Source organism: Melozone crissalis, unplaced genomic scaffold (assembly GCF_028551555.1).
Source record: "Melozone crissalis strain CALT ecotype California unplaced genomic scaffold, PUWL_Pcris_2 ptg000018l_1, whole genome shotgun sequence".
Taxonomy (NCBI): Eukaryota; Metazoa; Chordata; class Aves; order Passeriformes; family Passerellidae; genus Melozone; species Melozone crissalis.
In genome coordinates, this window is record NW_026535796.1 from 20650127 (window position 1) to 20675413 (window position 25287).

At 39.2% G+C, this 25287-nt stretch overlaps 1 protein-coding gene across 1 annotated transcript; it reads right to left on the reverse strand.

Annotated features, from left to right (window-relative positions):
- Positions 1-1061: 1061 nt before the first annotated feature.
- Positions 1062-25138, reverse strand: TMEM87A (transmembrane protein 87A). The gene is made up of 20 exons (XM_054275866.1): positions 25007-25138; positions 23494-23551; positions 19920-20017; positions 19018-19134; positions 17361-17414; positions 17203-17259; positions 15489-15633; positions 14714-14775; positions 12673-12856; positions 11780-11879; positions 10954-11047; positions 10623-10694; positions 8857-8965; positions 7682-7740; positions 7365-7468; positions 6927-7000; positions 5712-5773; positions 4746-4801; positions 3517-3547; positions 1062-3191 (listed from the first exon to the last, which is right to left on the reverse strand). The coding sequence occupies exons 1-20, from the start codon at positions 25136-25138 to the stop codon at positions 3150-3152; spliced, it is 1710 nt and encodes a 569-aa protein (XP_054131841.1). The 3' UTR covers positions 1062-3149.
- Positions 25139-25287: the final 149 nt, after the last annotated feature.

Genomic DNA, 25287 nt, shown 5'->3' on the forward strand with positions numbered 1-25287 from the left:
CAGGGCATGTGATCTCTTACTCAGTCCCTCCATGGGAGTTCCTAACAGGGACATCTTGTCACCCTAACAAAAAGCTGGTCATCATCTTCTTCACTGTGTTTCCAGTTTTCTGTATGGTATATGCTACAGATATATGCTACAATCCCAACAGCTACTTCTCACAAATAAGGAAACAAATCCATACAGAATTAATCAGAAACAAGTACTCTAAAATAAATAAACTCTAAAATACTCCTGTCAGACATTTACTTTTTCTTATTACTAACAGCTTCTTGAAGAACTCTTGCAGATCTCAGATCATTTCTCCCTCCAGCTCATCAAGCCTTCAGAACAGCTTGCATGGTTTGTTTTTGAAAGGAGTATAAATTTGAATTGTCTTCCCTGCCTACATAATTAAAGGTAACAACCTGCAGGATTTCTGGTTTCAAGCATTCTAGCAAGCTAGCTCACTGAAGCTTTCCCAAGTTTTTCCAGGTCAGGGAGCCAACGTGTCTTTGGGAGCAAGATCAGGTTTCAGAAGAGGCAAAGATCCGTAAGGACAACCAACACACTTACCAAACATGCTGCTGAGGGACATGCCACGCTGCTGCAGCCTGCAAGCACAGCCTCTGCTCCTCACCCACAGCTTATGCACTGCCATCTCTCCTGCACTGCAGGGCCACAGCCCCCACGAGCCCTGGGAGCTGGGCTCTCACACAGCTGCTCCCAAGGACTGCACTCAAGTTCCAGCACACGCCTGCTCTGGGCCAGGAAGCAGATGCTACTTTCCAACAACACAAACTTTGCTAAACAAGTGAAAAACCAAAAATGGCTAACTAAGGGGTCAACAAGCTCCCTGTGGAATTCAGGACAACTTTAAATAGTGCTGGAAGTGAGTAAAAGAATGGAAGAGTAGAAGGCAGCAAGGACTGCTTAAGACCGCTATAGTCAAAGGCTGAAAGGGCCACACTGCTATGTTTATTTTAGAATTTAAATTAATAATTGAACTATTAGTACAATTAGGGAAACTGGTTGGTTCTTTTACCTTTTTTTTCAGAAATTCCTGATTTGCCCTCTTTCCATTAGCTTTTCAAATGACAGACTTCATTTTCAATCTCAAGAAGAACTGAGAACTTAAAAAGTTGAAACTAACTGCATTATATATACCATGGACTAAAGAGCTAAAATCAGGCAGATTTGTGAAGGTGATAACACTTCATGTGAGAGAAGCAGGAGTAAGAAACTGGAAGGACACAATGTGAGCCTTTCTACACTTTGCCTAGCCTTTATTAAATAGTACATACAAACTTTTGTGCTTCTAGTAGAGAACATTTTTACCTATTTGTTTCAAAAATCCCAAACAACCCAAACCAATAGGATTTCTTTAAAAATGAAAACAAAACCAAAAAAAATTTAAATAGCAAGCTTTGTGTAGCTTTATTTCACAAAAAAATTTCCTCTCCCCAAAAGGACACAGGGGTAATACCTTTTTCATCAATTAGGCATGGCAAATTAGAATTGTTTTCTAATTAAAGATTCTATCTGTGGCCTGAAGAGGACGGCAGAAGAGCTCCAGCAACTCTTGCAGAAGCAGTGAGGTGCTATAGCCACACTTTCTTTCTCTGCCCTTCCCACAACACAGCTAGCAGAAGATGCTGTGTCCTTGTGCCCCAGCTACTGTAAAGTGCCATGTTCAGCTTGAATTGCTGATAAAGAGGAGCTACAGCTAAGCTACCAGACCTTACAGTGGAATGAATGAAGTACAAGCACATGTTCACTTCTGCTGACATAGCTATGAGAAGAACCAGAAAACCTGATGCTCTATGCCGTTCCAGCAGCAGCCACATCTGCTTCCTAGATATCCAGCTGCTGCTTGCCTCCTAATCATCAGTTCTAAAGGTTATGAACACAAATTAGAGCTTTTGTCATACAGTCCATAACAGGTTTCCATGAGGAAGTTATTGCAACTTCAGCTGTTGCAGCCAAGCAAAAACCAGAACATTGTCCAAAAGCTCTTCTTCATTTAAAAAGGAGAACAAAATGCAATTATGTAGAACAGAAACCTGCAACTTCGACTGAAACACAGTGATCTCAGAGTACCTCTTGGCCACAGGGACCAGCTGGGACAGGAAAGCCCAGCATCAAATCACTTACATAGGAAGCAATTCTAAACAGACACTGGGAACAGAACTATCCCAGCACCGTGGACTCCCCATAAATACTCTTTCAAGTAAGGCAGGCAGTGCTCGCCATCTTCTCATAGAGGAGTGCCAACTTCTTGGTGGGAGATGTTACACGCAAGGGGAGAAGAGTTCTGCTGAAACATATAGTTAATATCTGCTTAACATGTAGTCAAGCACTTGTGGAGCACTGCAGGAGTGGTTCTGGTGATGTTTGCTTTTGTTGTTTTATTTGTTGGGGTATTTTTTAAAATTAAATCATGCAACACATGAAAGGCAGGGGCAAATCGTTTTTCCAGGCATCCACCACATTGCCGGCAATGAGATGTGCCACAACAGCGAGTGTTAGCTCTAGGCAGCTGCTACCTACAGGTCAATGGCATTTAAAATAGAAAATCTTTCATACACAGTGTTATGAATAAAATTGCACTTGATTTTGTTAAAAACTCATATCACTGTAACTTTTCCAAATATTTCCTTTCTGGCATCTTCATTTTCTTCATCAACAGGAGCTTCTCTCTAAAACTCTTTCATGCATGTTGAACACATGACATACAACAGCAGCTGTTATCTACCAGAAAATGGGTCTGTTGTTTCTTCAGTGCTTATTTCTATCTGTCCCCACCCTCCCCCCAAACAGGTAGAGGCAGTTCACCTCTAAGTGTCAATTGTAACATCGAAATATAAACTCCTCAAGCAGACATTAGGAATTTTAGTTTCACAGATTAAATATTTGAAAAGTTACAGAAGGTGCTGGAATAGTACACATGTCAATTGCTTAAAAATCCAAACTTGCAGCAACTTTAAATTCAAATTTCCAGAAGTTTTATAATGTCCTTGTGAACTTCCTCCACAGCAAGACACCCTCCAAGACATTAAAGCATCAAACTTTCAACGCTGAGATCAAGAGACAAATCAGCAGGATGCACTTGCTCCACCAAGCAACTTTAAAAGAGGTGTCTCCACTTCCAAGAGCAAAAAGCTACTTCTTCATTCCATTTTGGACCTTTCAAAGTGGGTAATCATTCTTTCCTAGAAAATAAAATATGCAACCTTGTAATTTTCCCCAGTAGATTTACATTATTCAGAACATGCACATTCACAACAAACAACACTCATATGCATTTTAAGTTAAGAGTCCAACTTACATAGCAGATACACCACTTATTTAAGAACACATTTGTACTTTAAGAAGTTGTATTGTGGTTGTTTCCACTATCCTTCCCCTCTTGTAGTATTTTACCGTTGTGCTGACATGAGCAGAGTCCAATTCTGATAAGCCAAGACCTTATCAACTGACTCATGACTCCCCTGGCATGTCAGAAGACTAATCTGAACTGAAGATTTCTTTACTGACCTCATCTGAATCCAGAAGAGCTGGAAGAGCCCTGCAGTGGGGGGAAAAAGAAGTTAAAACAATTAGAGCACATACTAAGAGCATACTGACAACCATTTTCAACCTTATGTTTTTAGGGCACAGAAAAGAAACAATGAAGACAGACCTTTCAATTTATAAGAAATTAGAGAAAGACAGACAAAAAAGGAAGAGCCCAAGGAGTATCCTCAATGACCTTCACAGTTTTTATTCTTTTTTATTATGGTTCTCATTAACAAGTGAACAATTTTCAGGTTGCCATAAAATAAGCTGCTTCACTCATGCAGGAACACTGCTGAACTGCACTGAAGACATTTACAATATGGAACCATGTTATAAAAACATGCCCCAGAAGTCAAACAAGTTCCACTGGAACTTCAGCCTTTCCAGCTACAACAGATCTCCCATTTATTGGGATCTTGGCTCTTCACAACCCTGATCACACTCTCAGAAACAGAAAAACCTGCAACAGATTACCTCAAAGTGCCCTCTCCTAGTTTATACCAGTCTAGTCCTTTTTTGCTTAAGGAATCCTATCAGTCTTCAAAAAATAAGTACTAGAACTGGGAAAACTAAATTCAATTGAGAAAATGCACTTTTCTTCCTCTTAAAACTTCACCTAATTTCTTTTTTTTACCTAAGTTCAAGCAAAGTTTCGTACTTCAATCCAGATCCTCTGCCAAAATTACCTGTTCAAATTTGTGACAACACAGATCTATGAACTTCAGTTTTGTTATGGAAAACGTAGACACAGACACTGACACTTCTAGCATGTAAAAGTTATTAAAAGCAGAAGAGATATAGACAGTGTACATAGCTGACTATATTACCAAAAGCACAAAAATCACATCACATGTTCCAGATAAAGCTGAAAACTGGATTACATTATTCTATGGCTTATATTCAGCAAGATACTCAAAGGTCTTCTCAGAGCACAAGAAAGGGGTTTGTTTGTTCTTTGTTTTCTGGATTTATGTATATTGTTTTAACTTCAGTAAAATGCAGACCAGTCTATAGTTTCACACACCAAGAGACTGCTCCTTAAGTCAGCCTGTGTGCAACCCCTGCAGACTCCATACAAGGGATCAGAGGCCAGTGCCAGGCTGCACCCAACCTCTGCTCATGGAAGTGCAGCATACAAGTGATAAGGCATCTTGAGGTATTCCTATGGGAAAGGAACCTGCCTTTATTGAGACTACAGAAATACTCACACATCTGTCACTGATGAAGGAACATTCTCCTCTACCCATTTCAGGTCATCCTCTTGCTACAAGCACACAAATTAAACAGAAAACAAAAGTCAGTTTTTCCACAATGCTGACATATGCAAGCCTATTTCTTTTCAACTTACTTGATTAAAAAAATGGTATTTTAATGTCAGGTAAAAAATTAAATAGAAACACACACACAAAAAAACCTCATTCAGTTTGATTTCTGGATTACAGAAAACATATTCCAAGGATAAAAAAAAAATAAAGAGAAACCCATCCACTTGCTGTGAACTCTGTAACAGTCCTCAACACCACCCCCTTGCAAAATAGAAAAGTTTAATTTTCATCTTCTCTATCCTCAGGTAAGTAGTATACAGCTCCAACCAACTCTTGAGAAAACAATGTTAATGACAAAAATATGATTGCTATTATAATGAATTCCTACAGGTACTTTCCACTTTTAAATTTATGGATGAATTCTTTGAAAAGATTCCAAGACATATTTTAGACCTCCTACATAAATGTGAAAACATCTTGCTTATAACCACAAAGAAAAAAATGCATGTCCTCCAAAGTATTTAGGTAGGTAGATAAAAATATACACATCACCCCACTCATGTAATCAATCACCAATCTCAAAAGCAGAGGGCAATTTATTTAAAATATGGCTCAGCCTCCCTCTCAGACTGACAGATTTGTTAAAATAATACATTAATCACTATCAGAATATTGTATTATACAGTTCTATCTACAGTGAATTATGGAAACATTACTGAAGAACACACTGAATTCTTACGTTCCCATCGTATTTACAGGAAATCTCACAAGAAACCTGTATTTATTTTCTTTTCAGCAGTACTGTGTTAACTCATGATACTTTGGCTCACTCACACTCCAAGGCAAACCAAAAAGTTAACAAAGAAGAGATGAATCTTATATTCTTTGAAGTACAGAGGTCATACTCACAATTTTGTTTGCTTTTACATTCCCATTTGGTTCTTGCTTTGTACTTCTCATTTTCATTCCCTCTGAAGCCAAAAAAAGAAAAAAGATTGGAGTAACTGAATTATAATTGTTCATAGACTGTACATGAAAGTGTTGAGTGTTCATTCAGGATATTTCATCTCAGTCAGAGAGACAGAATTACAAGCTAATGATTTCAACTGCTTCCCCTTTGAAAGGCTTGCAGTATTTTTTCCTGACAGATGGAGTATGCAGTTTTTACCGAATTTTACAATTTTACCTAGGAAATATAAACTTCTAGTACTTTCAGCATCACAGAACATCAGCAGCATAGAACTCAGACATAGTTCCCAGAGAGGCTGTGGAATCTCTGCTCTAGAAGATACTCAAAAGCCATCTGGACACTGCCCAGGGCAACGTGTTCTGGGTGATCCTGCTTGAGCAGGGGCTCGGACAGAATGACCTCCAGAGGTCCCTTTCAGCCTCAACCATTCTGAAACACAGGCAGTTCCTGAAGTTTACTTTACCTACTGACTGCTCACCAGCCACTTGGTTGCCTTAAGAGCTGAGAAGCAATGTGGCCTGGCAGGCAGCCATATAGTGCTGGTTTGCCAAATGCACCAAATGGATTACACACTTCTCCTCAGCTCCTAAACAAGCCAAACAGCACTGATATATCCCAGCATAACTGATTTGTGGACAGACAGCAGTAGGCATGTAGCCCTACCTTTCACACAACTTATAAAGAGAGGTGCTACAAAAGACAATTTCATGAAGAAACATATTCACTCCTACATTTACACTGGACATTCCTATGCTAAGCCCTAATGTAAAGAATGAAGAAGATTTCACAGTTGAGAGAAGAGATAATAAATGAAAATTCTTAAATGGGATTTTAAAAGAACTGCACACTAAACCTCTGTCTAGCAATAATATTCAAGAGATGCTTGTCATCACAACTGGATTAAAACCTAAGACATGACATATTTAATGAAACAAAGCCCACTGGACAGGGCAAAGCAACCACAGCAGTAGCAGTGTTTTCAGTGTCAAGAGAAAATCCCAGAATTAAACAGGTGATGTAAATACTAAACATAAAGTCAGTGTTTCCTCTAGAATTCTGTGTATCAACAGCAATTTTTGCCAGAGAGCAAGACACCTTCCTCCACAGAACTGCCTTCAACACTGAAATTGAGTGGAAAATTATTTTTCTCCTACCAAAGCTTTCCTTTAGCATTGGCTCTTTCTGCTCATCATCATCCTCCTCTTCTGACAGTGGTGAGAAAGCAAACCTATGTGAAAGAATAGTGAAAGAAGTGAAAGAATGAAAGCTACCTTAGTATTCCATCTCTTGTCTCCCAAGAGATCCATTACTCCAACACATACATGGCTTGATTATTCTGTGAACCTCACTGATTATGTTTAGTGTCAGTCTTTAAAACAATGCTTAAGTTACTTCTTTTGGAATAAGCTGGGCACCATGAACAGACTGGATTTTATGTATGTAACCTCTCTAGGTTTACCTTTCCCTACAAACACTGCTTAGTATCCTTATTGATCAATGGACAGCAACTAAAAATCATCCACCAGTACTCTTTGAATAAACTACCATTCCTACAACCCAGGATTTTTAGAAAGAGGTAAGAAAAGCTGAACCTTTGGTTGTTAGCAGATGGTCTCCACAGAATCATGATGACAAAAAGGATCATTGAAAACAATAAGCGCCAGATGGCATCATCCACCCATAGCTCTTGCCAGTCCTGTCAAGAAAACCAGCACAAATGAAAGATGTTGTGAAGCAAGAAAGGTCATGTCCTCATCTCTTTCCAAGGATGAACTATAAGCATCTGTCAAACAGGCTCATTGCCACAAAGCACCATAGGCTAAAAGTATCACTGTTATGGGTAATCTCACTGCCAAACATAAACTTATCAAGAGGCAGCAATTGTAGAAAACATTTAATATAAACTCACCGACTGACAGTCCACCAGCCTGAACTTCATGGTTGTCCAGATGATGAATACAATAGATGCTGCAACATTCAAACAAACAAGCTGCTTATTACCACAAAAGATGTCAATCCAAATACCCAACTAACAGGACTGTGTTTCCCAAGCAAAGATCAAAAACGTCAAGTCTTGAAATGCAATTTAATAGTTTTGGAAAACAAGAGATGGATCTATTGCACTGACCTTAGAAATTTAGGCATAGACTAGTATATTTTACTCATGTTTCTTTACAGACACAAGGCATGAATCAAATACTGAGTATTTAACCAACTCCTAACTACTATTCATTATTCTTGTATCACTTTTATCTAGCATTCAAACCATGGTTTCATTATCACTTGACAAGTAAAGCTGACCTTACCCCTGAAGTAACTGAACAATCTGATCTGCTTGAATGCCTTAAGCATTCAGATCCTGACCCATAACAGTTTCAACACTCAAACCATGCTCTTACCGCAGTTATAGAAGAGACTTCCCTCACTAAAGTATTTTAAGATGACCAAGAACGAGGTGCTGAAAGGAATTTCATCAGAGCCAATTTTCAAAAGGAATGTACTTTTTTGATTGTTTGTTTAAATAAAAAAGCACAGTCTTTAAACTTTTCTATTCATTGTATTTATAGCAGATAACCTGGAAGTACCAACAAATTTATTCTTGAAATTCAGTTGATCACATACAAATGGAAAAAGAAACTCAATCTGTATTCTTCCAGAATAGAGAGGGCATTATGCTACAAAACTAAGAATACAGTTTTTCTAAGAATCACTCTGATCTTCAGACATCTTAAAATCCCATCACATACATCAGTATCACAATTTTGGCAAAAAGTATCTCTGTGAAGTTAACAGCATAAGATAATAAACTTTTGCCCCTGGCAGCTTGAAGTGGGACAAAAGTGCTGTGTTAGAGGAGCTGCATAGAACTACTGATCTTGTTAACATCAGGACTAGTAATCCATTATCTCTGAAATATCGACATAACCCTTGGCAAAGACCCACTTTCAGAAATGGGTCAAGTGTTAGAGATACCAAGAATTTTGACTGTACTTACAGAAAGGCCACCAAACTTAAAATTTGCAAATCAAGCCCTAGATGGAAATGAAAAGTGGTTTTATTTAACTGGAAAAATTTTCTGCTTACCTGCTACTGCCAAGATGAGCGTGTTGGTGAAGTGCCGATACAAAGAGAGTTTCACAACATTCCTTCGAAGTTTTAGCAGCTTCATTGTTTGAGTTAAGCTGATGAATATGTAGGGACAGTCAAGGAAAAGTCCCTGAAGGGACAAGCTAGTCACAAACTTAGGAGGACACAAACTTTATGATCAACAACTCTCTCAATCACACACTTAACCCTCCAAAAAATTAGACTATTCTCAGTAGAAGATTTATGCTATGACAAAGGTGCCAGAGAGCAAAATCTGTCCCTTTCATGTCATTTAGTCATCTACACCTATAACTCTTGTCACACAAAGATGGCATCCAAACCTCTATTTTGGACTATGGCCTTTTCCCTCAGGAAAGAGTTGGCTGTGCTTTTGATAAATGAAAATGAAAATCTGAACCAGAAACGAGAAAATAGTTAAGATCTATTTAATGCATATGGGTGCCTTCACACTTTTTTTTCTTTATTTCTACAGTGACAAAACAAGTGGTTAGGAGAGACATCATGATAAGGGAAAACTGTGGTTGTCACAGCTGGGCAGCCAGCTATTCACATTTTAAACATTTTTTGTGATTGACTTTAGCTAAGAACACTTTAGAGGGATTTTGCCATACACAACTTCAGCATTTGATGTCAATTGCTAAAGTCACACAAGATTATGGTTGCTTAAAATGAACACATCAAGATATCAAAAAATAAACATTGCCTCATTTTGTCACTTGACTTCAAGACTAGTTCAAATTTTACAGAGACTTTTAGGTTTGATGTTGCTAAGCAGCCTTCTCCCTAAAACATAAACTGATTCCTTTCTTCAAAGGCTACTGCTCTGGTGCCATGACATGCTATACACTAGGACAAAATACTTTCATACTCAACAATGAGAGACTGATAGTAGACAGAATATATTTTGGAGCAGCTTTACACAGGCACAACCAGTTCAGCAAAAACAGCAGAGGCTTACCTGAACACTCAATTATAGAACTTCTATAACCTTTACCAGAAGTACAAAAAAATATACACTTAGATCTTACTTAAAAAAAAAGTTCAGCCAAGAAAAGACTCCAAAAAAACAAATTCAAAAGAAAACACAACCCATCAAGTAAAACAGTGAAGGATATCCACCAGCACAGGGCAGTATCTAGGAAAGCCAGGGGAATAAAAGCCAAGGAGGCAAGATCATTCTGGGCCTGGAGACAAAGAGAGAGCCAATAAGAACAAACTGAAAAGAAAACAAAGTAGAGAAGTAAGAAGGGTCAGGCTGTTTTATGAGAAACCAACAGTATGCCACCACAACACTTCCAAGTTTTGCTACAGAAACAGAGGGCTTAAACCAAGAGTTTTGTCCCATGTACAGAGAGGAACTGACAATACCACATCAACAGCTCTCCACCAGCAAGGCAAGAAACAGTTTTCCACATTAAGTCACTCTAGCACTGCTAAAAGGAGTCTCTGCTGAGGCAGCTGCTGTGATTAACTGGCTCTGGCCACCTCCATTACAGAAAATTAGCAACCAGCTTGTTAGAGGTGTAGTAATTAGATCTTGTACACTATCCATGGATGAACTGAAAGCTCCATTGGCAACCATGAGTTTGACTAAAAAGGCAAAACTTGCCTTTGCATGTACATCATAAACTTATCAAAGTCCTAACAGAAACAAGCAAAACACCTTTTATTCCTTTCAAGGACAAGACAGAAATAATAAGCTATGAGCAAGGTCACACATTCTGCAGCTTTTAAAAGGATATCCACAATATAATACAGGCATCAATCATGGACAGGGCCAAGTTTGCTATCAGAGCCACAGTGTCATAGAAAAACTGGAAAAGTATCAAATATACGACAGGTTAAATACTTTAAACCAAAACCAGAATAACAGAAATCTACATCCCAAGAGGCACTTAATGAATCCAGTAGCATCACCACTCACACACACTTCCCCAGGCACAGCCACCAAAACTGGAGCAGTGGGAATTGGGTTTGGTTGCTGGGGAGGGGGAGGGAAAGTAGCTGCTCACACAAGTACATACAGCCAATATGTTTGTGGCATATGGGAAAATTCAAGCAGTTATTACTGACCCCTGTGACTCTAAGAACACCTTCCATGCCAGAAAATAACAGATAAAGGGCTCCAGCCATAACTACTTTGTGAAGAGTCACTCCAAGGCGAGGTCTGTAGGAAACAATGTGAAATTCAGATTAAGTGGAAACCAAAAAGTAAAGTCATGTCAACTTGAATCTAAACATAAGGTATGAAGCATATGAATAAAAGGTCCTTGTAACAAGCCACATCTAGACCCAGAAATATTATTATGGTGCTTGAAACTAACTATTCATTTTGTCTTGGGTATGATGCGACTAAGGGAGAGAGACGCAACAGTCCTGTTTCTTAGTTAACTTGGTTAGCTTTTTATAACCATTTCAATTAGTCTCATCCCAATTCCTCACCAGTGTCCCCAGCAAACCCACACTTGCCAAAAATTCCCACTGCCACCTAGCATGCGTTTATACCATTGAATACAGCTGTAGACGGACAAATGAGCCACAGTCTTACCGAAGCAGATTCCCTCCCCTATCAATGGTTCTTGACCCTACCCCATTTTTATAAGCTTCCCCTCTCTCAGAAGGCAGGCCCATAAATTTCCCATTTCAGTCAGTGGAGTATCTCAATAATGACTCAGAAAACCACCCTACAGTAGCACACAGAGGTAGATGGAAAGAAGAGTAATCACAGTATGGAACTATCTCTGCTTACTAGAGAAGAAGTCTAGATCTTCAGAGCACTTAACTAAAGCACTTACCTTTAAACAAGCAAAGTACAGGCAGATGAATACTGCCCTAAATTCTTAAAAACCAATATTGAAAACCCTTCAGATCACAAAAAGCCTGTAACAGAGTTACTCACTTGACTATCCCATATCCCAGGCTGACTATGATGACCAAAGTTCGAGCCAAGGAGCGCTTCACAGCAGAAAGAAGTTCCGCCAGTATTACTGCTCCTTGAACTACCAAAAGCAAAGAGGAGAAAGACAGGGCATTAAAATGCAATTTCTGTTTTATAAACTACTGCATGCAATTATAGTATGAGAGCAGACATAAAAGTAGGCTAATGAAGTGCATATAATCTTTTTATTATCTACATCTGGAGTTAGCTTTCAGAAAAGATAGGTCACTTAGCATTAAAAAAAAAGCTACAGAAAAATTTTACATCCAGCCTGGATACTCTTCCAAACAAGTCAACCAACAAAACTTTCTCCACCATGGGTATGGCAAATTAGCAAAGTCATAATGATATTTTACTTGCAGTCTTTCATTTGTATGCATCCAGCCTGAAAACTCAAAACCAGAATAAAAGAGTTTTAGGTAAACGGAATCTCTTAATATGGATTATGAGGCTATGGGATGAATACTAAGTTATCCACAATGCTGTCATGTTGAACAAGGAGTTTCAGAGTATCTTTCCAAGGTCACTACCAATTGTGAGAAATTAATTACAAGCTACACTGAGCAAGTCCTATTTTACACTTAAAACCAGCACTGCAGCAACAGAATGTAGCATTCTATATACCTAAGACACTACTCTCAGGAGTCAGAGAAAGCAACAGCATTTTAGCTTTAGAAGAACACAGAGCACCATGTTTACAACATACAAAACCACAGAAACTCTAGTTCCCTGTTCTTTGTTTTGAAACAATCCTCAAGTAACCATATAGTTAACATGTGTGTGCCACCCCAATTTAGCATAAGCCGTTAGTGCTATCCCCCTCAATCATCCTGCACAAGGCAGCTGCCACCTACCGGACTCGCCCGTGTAGCGGATGTTCTGGAACTCGGCATAGAAAACGGCTTTCTCCAGCATTCCCAAGAAGATAACAGCACCAATCCAGAACTGGATCCTCAGGAGATCCCGCCAGTAACAGGCTGACCACGCAAGCCACAGAACCCCAAAGAATACGTACACAATGCACATCACCATGAAAAACTATTGCACAAAAAGAAGAAAGACATAGGAACTTTAGACCCAGAAAAATAATATCCTTGTTTCCATTCCACAGCTGTAAGACAACTCTATTTTCTCCTCTAGTATAGCAACTTTGGAAGTTTTTAAATAGACGAGCATTTGTCTTCTCTGGACTCTTTAACAGTGAGAGTCTAATTTCTCACTACCAACAAAGGGAATGAGAGTAACTGAATTTCTGCGCAATTTCTCCCTTGAAGAATAGTCTGGCAATTTTTTCCAAGGAAGATACATGCTACTAGATTCCAAAAGGTAAGAATTCAAGCAAATCATCAAGTACTAGAAACTCTATTCGTTCTCATGTATTGTTCTATTAATAACTTCATCATACATTTACAGTACTCTGCAAATAAACTCACAGACCACCTTTAGACACCATTCCATAGAACAGAGATGAGCAACCAATGCTTGCATGCCCTGTGTTCAAATAATTTGACAACTTTTCTCAAAAGCTGATTTCCAGCAAACTCAGCTTTTTACCAAGTTTTAGGCCAGCAAAAAACCTGCAGCTGACAAAGAAATCCAGATATTCATTAAAATATTAAGATTTTGTGATTTTTTGGTTCAGTGTTACTTGCTTCAGAAGAACTTTTCATGGTATGTCTCATACAGCAAACAATAAGCTTGATAATGTTACTCGATGCTGAATTTTCTAATCATACCAAAGAAAGGCAAAAACAGGAATTAGGAGAGAATAAGACATTAAGTGAATAGCAGGAAGCAGTTAGCACAGGACAGTGCTTAATAATTAAGCAGTGTCCTCTTTCAGAAGTAAGATTTTTTTTTTTTTTTTAGAAAACCAAGCAAACATTTAATTTCTTAGCTGCACAATCCACCAAAACTTTCACAAACTGAAAACACCTTCCTTAGTAGAGTAGCTTATTGATCCTTACACACTTTCACACCTGACCATTCCATGCAGTTCAAATGCTAAGAATCTAGGCAAGACAGCTCACATGCAGATGCTGTGTTGAGAAAACATTTAGAGATACAGATTCTTTTCTGGTCCTGTCACATGGGATATCTTCACTGATGAATTACATTTCAATAGGGCTGCTGGAGGCTTTTTGCTTCTCCAGGACATAAAATGTGCATTTCATAAATGCTGCCAGGCTCCACTATTGACAGGCTGCTCTTGCCAATAGAGTCAAGCTAGAGACCTTACTTGTTATTGATCCCCAGCTAAAGTCTCTCTTCACTACATAAACATTTTACGTTCCTTCATTGTTTAGCCTTCTCAACAGAAGAAACTAGAAACCAAGTCAATAACTCCTTTGAATAAAACAGGGATTAGCTCTTTGTAGCTCAATTATGCTTTCACTGCTAAGCAGTGTTAAAGACCTCCTCATGGGGTGTAAGACAGCTGGTGGAGGAAGCGAGATAAAGCTATAAAAGAACAAAGAAGGCAGTGACAAATGAAAGGGTAGCTGCAAACAAAAGCACAGAATAGTAGATTTTCTAAGACATGAGCTAAGGAGAAAAACAGCACCAGTAAAACTTGTCAGTTTAGAGCTAATAATACTGATAACTTCAGGAACAAAAAATTAACAACCATTAATTCAAACAATCCAGAGAAGGACAACATTGGCAGTACATGCAAGGAACTGAAATCTCTGTCTGTCTCCCCTATCCTGTACTAAGTACAAAAACAAACGCCAAACAAACAAAAAAAGCCCATCAAACCAAAAAACACCCTTGGCTAAGTAACTTTTGCTCCTGAGAAACTAGCTCTGTGTTTCCAGAAGTATGACAGCAGTGCATTTAATTGACATTCAAATCAACCAACAATTTTATAGATCAAAGAAAAGCTGGTTTACTTACAATCATCAGAGGGTAGTCTGCAAGTGAAAGATACTCATATGGCCCCTTCAGTTCTACTGTCACTGTCAAAAGACAATCCAATTACAAAATCAAACAAGAACCAAAAGGAGGAAGCCAGGACTTAATTGACTTTCACTTAAGTGTAAAGAAATTCCACATCTTCACATGGCCTTTAAAATCTAACTTGCACTTTAATGAACCTAAGACTCATAACATACTCAGCCAAAAAGCATGCAGCTTAAAATTACACATTCCATTACCAAGTAACTCACAGCAGTACTTAAAAGTAATTTTTGCTGGACATGCATGTATAACAGGAAAAATTCAGAAACACATGTAAGTTCACTTCTTAAGGGGATTTTTCAATTTCTCTGAAGTTTGAATAGGTTATCAATGCACTGTTAAATATAATACAATAATAATTGTGATAATTATAATCTTTATACTCTAAGTTTTGACTTATTAGTATAGATCACTGTATTGATCTGCACATTTCTGAAACAAAAAAACCAAGTCTCAAAATTGAAACGCTTGGGATTGACGTTTCCTGAGTTCTATCAGTAAACTGACAGAACAGTCTTAGGATCTTCAAGAGAGAAGCAATTACCTCTTTTCTTAAATGAGCAGTAGTAATACTCTACCTATGTGAAGTGAAAGACAGTGTCTTATGAAATTAAACCATACAGTATATGCTAAGAGTACCTCAGAATACTTTGACTGGGAATACATAAAATAGTGCCGTATTTACAGTTGACTCTGTAAAGAGCTATCTTACTTGTAAAAGGCTGGCTCTGATATGAGGAAGTTGTTGTTCTTTCAGTTCTTTTAAGCCTGGCAGCAGAATCCTTTGCAGTTTGCACAATTTGCACAATAAATATATATGGCCCATCTCGCCAAGTTTTGATAACAGCATTCATTGCCTGAAAATAAAACAGCTCCACATAAACAGTGCACAGTCAAGGAGACAAGGAAAAGGCAGAAGTAGACTGGCCATATATGAGTGGCCAGTAGCTTCATGTAAATACAAATTTCATCTCTTCCAAGACCTAAAACTCGTTAATAATTATCTGATATGGGAATTTTAAAGGTACTTATTAGACATCACACTAAAAATTTAGTTGTTTGATTCATGAAGAATCCTCAAAGACCTGGGAGATGATCAGGACTTTTTCTGCAAATCTAACACTGGCTTACTACAAAAGTACTCAAAGGTACTGCAAAAACTACAAAAAATTCAAGAAAGCATCACACTTTTTTCACTACAGAAGCATTAGGACCACCACAGAGATTCCTGCTGAAGTCAATTGCTTGGGAACTGCAGAGCTACAGAACTCATCTCCCTGGTGAAGGCTGAATTCTACAGCATAATACAGAAGTAGCTTAGCTGTAAAAGATTTCCATAGTAGCCATTTCCTATGCACACTACTACTACAGTCCCTGCAACAGCTCTCAAACTTGCAAAGCTCAAATCTTGCCAGTGAACTAACAGAGGAACCTTGTCCAGATAAATATTTGTGCCATACATCAAATCAGAGGTATCTTTGAGTTCCAGCACACAGAACTGTTAACTCCCCAAGTGAAGAAACTCTAGACCTCTCAGAAGCTGCACTATTTACTAAGAGCTTTAAAGTTAAAACTTAGATTATCTACATGCATGCCACTCCCATGACTACTCCAGAACTGCAATAAAGATTTTTTTTATAAAGGCCTCTCCAAGAGAAAGTCAGTATCAAGAGCATGCATTTCTTTTAAGAAACCTCTTGACTGCAAGATGCAAAGCAAATAGAATATTATATATATTAAAAAAAAGTTTATGCTAATATTCATAAAAACACAAAACTTAGAAACGCAGTAAACTTGAAAGAAAATGGATAAATTTATATACACAAATTTTGCCTTTAAAATGCCACCTTTTCTTGCTGCATTGATTCTTTACTTCATAATTGTACGCATCTACTTATGTTTCAGCTTTACAATAAACGGCCCCTTATGTACACAAGGAGTAAAATACATTTTCTTTCTTGGCATCCAGGACATTAAAGTTGAAGTTATTTTGAGAAATGTTCCTAGTAATATAATATATAATAGAAATACTATGAAGTAATCAGTAAACTTTTTAAGTATAATGTCTCTGAAAAAAAACTGACTGAAGACAAAACCAAATGTATTCTGTAAGAATTAGTCATCATTTAAAGAAGATAATTTAAATTACTCTTTTAAATTACAATGGAAAAAGAATTTTATTTTTTAATTTATACCACTGGTTGGAATTGTATCAGTTCTGTATTTCACTTACAGAAGAAGCAATTACTCTGTTTTCTGTTTTCCCAGCACTACCTAGTTTCAAGCTAAAAAATTCCAGGTGTCAAAAAACCATAGAATATGCTACCATCAAGTTCTTACACAAAGAAATATAAATTTTAAAAAAGCAAACAAAACCAAAATAAGACTGCTGAATTACAAGCCATGCCTAGATTCAGTATACATACAGTTTTATCTGTCACCATTGTGTGATTTCCTGCACTCTCCTTCTTATCTTTTAAGCCCTTAGGGAGAAAATAAAAAACACAGAAAAATGAGTAAGTAAATATGCCAAAACTACCTTTTCCATGACTACACTGTGTCATTAGAAGGAAAGGAAAATTACCTCTTGTTTCTCAGGTGAGAGAGGCTCTGGACGAACAAATTCTTTATAGAAAATCTGCAAGACATAAAACAGGTAAATTATTTATAGACAGTTTATAGGCACTTTAACATTTATAGGCACTTCACACATTAACATGACATTATCAGAACAGCTTCCAACAAACTTCATTATTCTTTAAACAGCTGTATTGGAGAGCTTTCATTTTTTCTAAATAAAACAATTGTCCATTTATGCAAGAAGTCTTGAATACTTAATGTTTTGTAATTTGAGAGTTACTTTTCCTCCCCTCAAATAACAGGCATCTAGTTTTAGAAACCAGACATGATAGTATGAAGTTCATTTTCGTTTTGAAACATGAATCAGTTGTGTATCCCCATCACATGATTAATTCACCACAAACAGATACAGGGTTTTGAGATTTCTGCCCTAATCTATGCAAAGGTAAGTCCCTGGATGAGTGAGTGCCTATTAGAGATCAAATTTTTTCTAACTCTCCTGAACTGTGGTGACTCAAAATCTAGTGAAACTGCTACACCACAAGGATAAGGCTGAACATTTAGAGAAGAAATTGCTGCGAAACTTCAGAAATCAGTATCTGACAAGAATATATTGTTAAGAATTCCACAGACTTTCCAGAGGCATTGGAGAAAAACTTCAAGATTTTTAAAACCTTAAAGACTTTCACAAGCATGTTTAGTTAGTATGCCCAAATCCACGTTACACAGGTGAACTCACAAGATCTCTTCTACAAAACCAAGTAAAAACAGTAAAAGCATGCATCATCGATTTTTTCTTTCTTTTTGAAAACCTTTCAAGCCATCTTCACACATCAAAGGAATTAGAGGCATGTAAATAGATTATTAAAAGCCATATTTAGGCATTAATCTTTTTTCTTAATTAAAAAACCCAAACAACCAAAAATATCAAAAAGCAACCCACAACACTAGGTTCAATAGTTATGAGACTTTCCCAGCATTTTCTATCCATAATCTTTTGTCTACGTGAGGAATGGCTGAGCACAGATGGAACACTCCGTAATTTGCCTTCAATTCTTAAGTATACCATTAAATAAAGACAGCAAATTACACTGGTATTGTCATCAGTCTGCTGATATACAGCTGGTGTAGAGCTGATGTCTGCACATTACTTCCCTATGCTAATTTTGCATTGTCTTGTTGCTTTTACTTGATTTTTTTCCAACATATTCTAGCACTACTACTCCATGAGTGCTAAAGTAATTCATTTTTCAAAACTCATTTTCATTATTTGACTAATAAATGCCAGTCCTTTATTGATTCAAGTTTAGTGGGATGTTTACTCTGCTGCCACTTCTAATCAACTAGCAGTAGCCTCCTGTACTTGAAACAAATTCAGAATACAAAACCACAAACTAAACGAACATTGATCTGTACATCACTTCTACAGGATTTGGTTGAGGTTTACTTGCTACCATGAGCAAAACATTGAAGAGCAATCCAGAAGTGAAGAAAAATTAAGAACTCATCATCACAGCTTGGTTGTCATAAACAGATAAAAAGAAGTACCTCCCATCCTACAGTGGTACTTACACAGGATGCCAACATATCTACCAGGAATTACCACGTTCTCTATATATTGTATAAGACAGCAGAGCAAACTCTGAGGTTTCTACCCATACCTGAGGCCTGAAGAGCTCAGAGCAGTTTGGAAAGAGGAGAGAAGCAGTGGCATAGTATCCTGACCAACCCGGATGCTCTTCAGCTGTAGTCCCAAAATAGTTTTCTGCTTGTTCATCCTGCCAAACAGAGTGGAACTTAGGTTAGCATCAAGTACTTCAAATGGTTTATCGCAGCACACAGCTACAAGATCTGGAAAGCTCCATAGTTTCGCTCTGCACACACTCTTGAATCAAATTTAGTAGAATAAAGGCATCAAAACTACACAAGACTGTAGAAATGATGGTATACAGGCTTTGAGTAAGAATTAAAAAGCAGAGATGCAGCAGAAAAAATAAACTTCAGTCTACACAAACAAACTCTGTATTATAATTTTAAAGAGTGAAGACTCAGTCCTGTGTTAGATTAGTAGTTACAGCATAATTAATAATTTAAGTAAACATGGAAAAACATTAACTATAGAAAGCACAACCATGTTCTACTACATCAGCTAGAAACATTATACATTTTGCACAAATTGCTAATGCTTGCCCTAAAGAACAGAATTTAGACTTAATATGTAAATATTCAAATTTTTCTATTCACTGTCATTAAGCATTCCTGCAAATATTTTCAAACACCATAAACTCACTCATTTTAGAGTCACTGTATTCACTTAGGTTCTTGGTTTAAAACAATTTTGATAAACATTTCCACCTGATCCAAAACGCAAAAAAGTCAGCAATTGCAGCAAGTTGTGGATAATTTCAATTCTATTCCATAAATTTGTTATCTTCCAATGGAAGAATGTGTCTTTCAGGCCCAAATCATAACGTGGATGCAAGAGAGACATCTCTAACCCCCTCCTTCCAAAACCTGCTTACCTCTAAAAACCATAACTTATGTTTTCCCATGGAATTCTTACCCCAAAGTTGAAGACTTCATTGTAGCAGTCAGAGTATCTTAAGTACCAAGTCACATTGAAACCCTGGGAGGCGTCACAAGCTTTTTCATCTCCTTCAACTAAGAAAACAAACAAACAAAAAAAAAAATCAAACGTGAGATATGTAAGACGCCATCTGCCTTTCAGGTTTCCAGGTTTCTTCTCCCATTCTGTGCAAAACCAACATAATTAAATTTTAAACATGAAGCTGAAAGCAAAACAATAGAATATTTTCCTAAAGTAATTCATTACTGTTCAGTGAAAGAAAGAAGCATGTGAACAGAATTCCATTATAGCATTATACAATTCTATTAAAGAGCTGAAGATCATTTGGAAACTTTTTGTTCTAAAGACAATCAAGGATGTTTCAGCAACTGCAAATACCAAATGAGGAGAACAGCAGTGACTCCAATACACAAAAAGGGCCTCCCTTTCAGAGATAGGAGCACATGTAACAGGCAGAGAAAGCTAGGAACAGGATAATGCTAAGCCATTTCCACATATAATTTAAATATATCAATGCCATCACCAAGGAAATGAAGGTAAGATTGTGCCAGTCAACAACCAGCCTCCCAAAAGACACACAAGGTATCTACACACTGGCCCATGCTGTCAAAGCTGCAATGCTACCTAAAACAGCAGTAAGACAACTTTCCTCTGTGATTTACTTTAGTAACAACATGCATGAAAAGTGAAACACAAGACTTTCTCCCTAGCCAGGAAAGGTTGTGTGGGGGTTTTGTGTTTCAAATCTCATTCTTAAACTAAAGCCCAATGAAGAGAATTTGACATTAAGAAGACAAGCTCAACCCTTACATAAAATGAGCAGTGACTATTCAGAGTCTTGGAAGAGCCACTTAGATGATTACATTTGTGTTTCCCCAGTCAGCAAATGGCAAAACTCTTTTGAGTTAACAGATACTCGCAGTGGCTAAGAAGTTCCTACAACTTTACAGGCAACATTCATATCAGAGGAGGCATCCACAACTTTCTTACATGTACACTTCTAAGGAATGTTTCCATACTGACCAGAAAAAGCAATTAGAAGAAAAACCCTGCCACCAGGTATTAATTGACTAATCCCACTTTATACCTCGTGAGTACTAAAACACATTTTTAATACCAAGAAATTATGCAAAATCACTAAAAAAAAGGAGTTTCTTTATTACACCTTCTGGTCAGCATGAAAACAAGGTATATATGTTCCACATTGCCCTAGATGTTGCAGAGAGCACAATAAGGAAACTAATGCACTGCAGTGACATGGGCAGATGCCAAATTCTTTGGTGACACAGGCTCTTCTGATAAAACTGACCAAACGAGGAGTATCTCAAAAAAAGTGCTAGCAAAAAATAAGATTCAAAAACCCCTTTTAAATAGTTTTTCTCTGTGAAAAATAAATAGGGAACTACATATTCAGTGGCAGCACCCACAGAGGTAAAATAGGTCACTAGAACAATCTGAAATTTCTGCAAACATCAAAATTACAGAAACTTTAAAAAGGAAGTACTTCAGAAAAATTATCCATGGCATTTACTGAATTCAGCAATATGGAAATTTAAGTTCCTCAGCCTTCAAACAAAAGCCAATAATATTCAGCTTGAATGCAGTCTTTGTACTCATTTACAGAGAGCAGGATTTCTATCACGATCCTATACAAGAAATTAAATGCCTTCTAGAACAACACTTCAAAAAACTAGATAAAAATAAATTCATTATTGACAACACTGCATGCCAGCAGCAATCTTCCCAATCAGAAGCAGAAAGCATCAGACACCAATGTGCCATACAGATTTAAAAAAAAAAAAAATCAAGAAGAGGGGGGAAAAAGGAGAAAAAGAGATGCAGGTGCTCAGGAAAACCACGAACAGGCCATGAGCAATCATGTTTGGCAAGAACGGTCATTTTGTCCTCACAAACATCACACATCGAGGCAACAGACAGGAAACAAAAAGAGAATAGTTTCCACACAAGCATGGGCAGAAAAAAAAAAAAATCACAAAGTTGAAGCTTCCCAGCATCAGATGCATTTTAAGTTTCATCTAGTCTGAAAAAAATAAGTTCCTAGCCTTTGTTCCTTCCTCTTTCATTTTTCAAGTTCATGTCAATCTTTTAATCACACCAGTATGTAAAACAGGTGTCTTCACTAAAGAATTTTAAGGCTTAAAGCCTGTTTAAAGGTTAAAAGTACAGTGTAATTCAATTCCACATCAGAAGGCAGGGGGTCGAATTCTTCCTGACAGATCTGCCCTACAACAAATAATTTTTTCCTATGCCTTAGCTCCATCCCTCTGTTTTTTTGGCACAAGTAGATTTACCACACACATCACTTCAGAGACCTGTATCTTAGATGCCATGTCACTACAATACACTATTTATATTAAACTTTAGACAAGAAAGCCTAAAACCTACCAAAGCACCAAAATGCCCTTTCAACCCCCACTCCTCTTCCCAAGCAGCAGATTTCTAATTTCGATCCTGCAGCTGTACACTTGCAATTGTCTCACTGCAAGATGCGAACTTCCGTGGGTCAGTTACACTTGTCAAGTGGGAAAGCCCTAACACAGAAGTGATGCACCTTCTCTAATAACCACTCAAATTCTACCCTCCTGTTTCAGATTCATGTGGGATCAAGAGAGGCACTTCAACAAACTCTCCTTGAAAAACTGTCCCAAGAAGGGCATGTATTGGAAATTAAACCTGAAAAACCACAAGTACAGAGACTAAACAGCCTTCCCTCATGGTAAAAACCGGTGCAAACAACCACTTAAAGTGTTCAAAAAAGATTTCACACCTTTCTAAATCAACTAGTCACTTCTCTAACACCTTACTGCCATCTAGATGCTGTCCTCATGTTCACAGGCAAGAGGGTATTTCACAGAAACTTTCCTTGGACCAGAAACCTACATAACCCACATAACCCATAGACCTGGCCAGATCAGTGAAGAGCAATACACAGAAGAAATCAGAAGACTGCCAACATGTTTGCTCGACAGAACAAACTCGATGATCCAAATCAGGCACTGGGATCAGGAGAAAACATCTCTCAAGAGAGCTCTGCTGCAGTGTGCAACATTCCCTTACAACACCCAGAAGCACTCAGCTAATGAGGAACAAGGCTTCAAAAAAACATTGCCTTCTGTATTCCCATCAGTATACAAATAGCTCCTGTCCAGCTGGCACTAGATCTCTCAGACATTTAACAATCTTAGATAGGAAAAGCACATCTCACAGCACAGTGAAGCACACCCCATACATGGTTACCCACTATATGAAACAAAGTGGTGCTCCCATTGCCCATCTTGCCCTCTCCACAAAGAGCATGAATAGAGTCATTCATTTCTGCTACAACCTAAGCAGATCACAACTGGGAAGCTCCAAGGCTGTTAACAGACTCAACCATATCAGAGCTGTGGCTTTCATGCAGTGCTAATTAGCTGTCTTTGGAGCCAGTGCAGTTTAACACTTCACAGTGTTTTGAGCTCCAAATGTTAAAAACAGGAGGGGCATCAAAAAGCATCAAAAAGGAGCAGGTAAATTCCTTGTAACCACTTACATCTCAGGAAAATGGTGGTGTTGCTGAAGAGAATCTTCCCAAAGCTAAACTTCTTCCCCTGCAAAGGCACAAAAGAGGAAGAGGTATTAGTGGGTTTGACACCTTATCAGCCCTAAAATCACAAGTCAAACAAGTTAGAAATGATAAAAAGCAGTTACCATTTCTTGACAGTGCTCCAGGTGCACTTATGGTGGAGCACACACATGATGAAGGGCTTCAGCACTTTTCTAAGTTTAGCAAATTAGCATAATTGACAAGAATCCCCAATTAGAAGCACAGTAAATGAAGTAAATTCCCTCTTGGTTTGACCCCCCTACTGGAGCCTCCCCCTTGCTTCTAGCCCCACACTGCTTATCCCTAAATACGTGGGAAAGTGAAATGTCCTCAGTTCACTGAAGAAGCAAGATCATAGTAGGATTCCAGGAATGTCTTTGTCTAACCTAACAGGGTAGGAGAAGTACTGAAGTTAGCTAATAAGTTATATAAATATAATAGTTTATAGAGCTACTAATAGATGAAAAATACATACATCTTTTGGCATCAGGCTTAATGTCATGAGCTTAAGTAAACATAATCTTCCATTTTGAGTTTTAAGTCAATACAGTAATGAAAGCAAATGTCAAATCTGGAGCCAGTCTTACTGGACTTTCCAGTCATGCTTCACCACCCTCCAACATACTCTTGAAGACGGTTTAAGAGGCTTGGGGTTTTTTGATCCGCAAGCGGAATCAACTTCACGCTGATATCTGTTGAAATGATTACCATTTTCCTGCTGATGAGATGGTCTGGACCATCCAACAAAAAAAAAATTTTGTTCTAAGAACCAACAGGAGCATTCACCATGATCCTTCAGTTTTGTTCCTGAGGCTCAAAAGCTTCACATAAAGTACATAGTACTCTCACTGTCTGATGAAGTCCGACCGAATTTGAGGTAAAACAGCTTTCCTCCATGCAAATTCAAGCAGGCAGGGTTTATGAGAAGTGCCGGAATCCCTTCACCTGCCCTAAGGCCCACATCTCTCTCGGTCCAGCGCCGCAGCGGCCCAGCTTCCCCGAGGCCAGGCCCCGGCGCTGCCCGGCAGTGCGGGCCGCCAGCCCGGCCGCACGGGGGGCGCAGGGCGGCCCCTCCCGCAGAGGGCCCACCGAGGCCGGGCACCAGCCGGGCAAGACACTCCCTCCTTCCCCATGGGCCTCACAGGGGCGGCTCTCCCTCCGCCGCCCATCGGACTATTCCCCGCACAAGCCTTCTCTCCCCTGCCGCCACCGCCGACCCGCCGAGAGGGCTCAAGCCCGGCAGCAAGGCAGGAGGCAGCCACGGCCCCGAGCCCCCGCACCAGCTCCGGCTCAGGCTGCACAGAGGCGCGGCCTGGGCGAGACGCGCCCGAGGGCAGCCGTCCCGCCCGAGGAGGACGCGCGGAGCAGCCACGGCCTCCCGCCCGCACACCCTCGCTCCGACCGTCGCCACACCGGCCGGCCCGGCGGCTGCGGGCCCGGCCCCGCTCCCCGCACTCACCAGGAGCACCGGCAGCCGCCATTTGGAGCGCTGCCCGGCGCCCGCCGTGCCCGCCAGCAGCAGCACCGCCAGCAGCCGCAGCAGGACGGCTCCGGGCCGCCGCCGCCCCCCAGAACGCGGCGCCGCCGCCATCCCGCCGTACGGAGGCCGCCGCGCTGGCCGCGCCTCTTCCGCTCCCCGCGGAGGGACGCGGCCGTCGTGGGCCGGCGAGAGCGGCACTGGGCGGAGCCGCTCTCGGCTCGGCCCGGGCTGTCACCGCCCCCGGGTGTCACTCGCCGGCC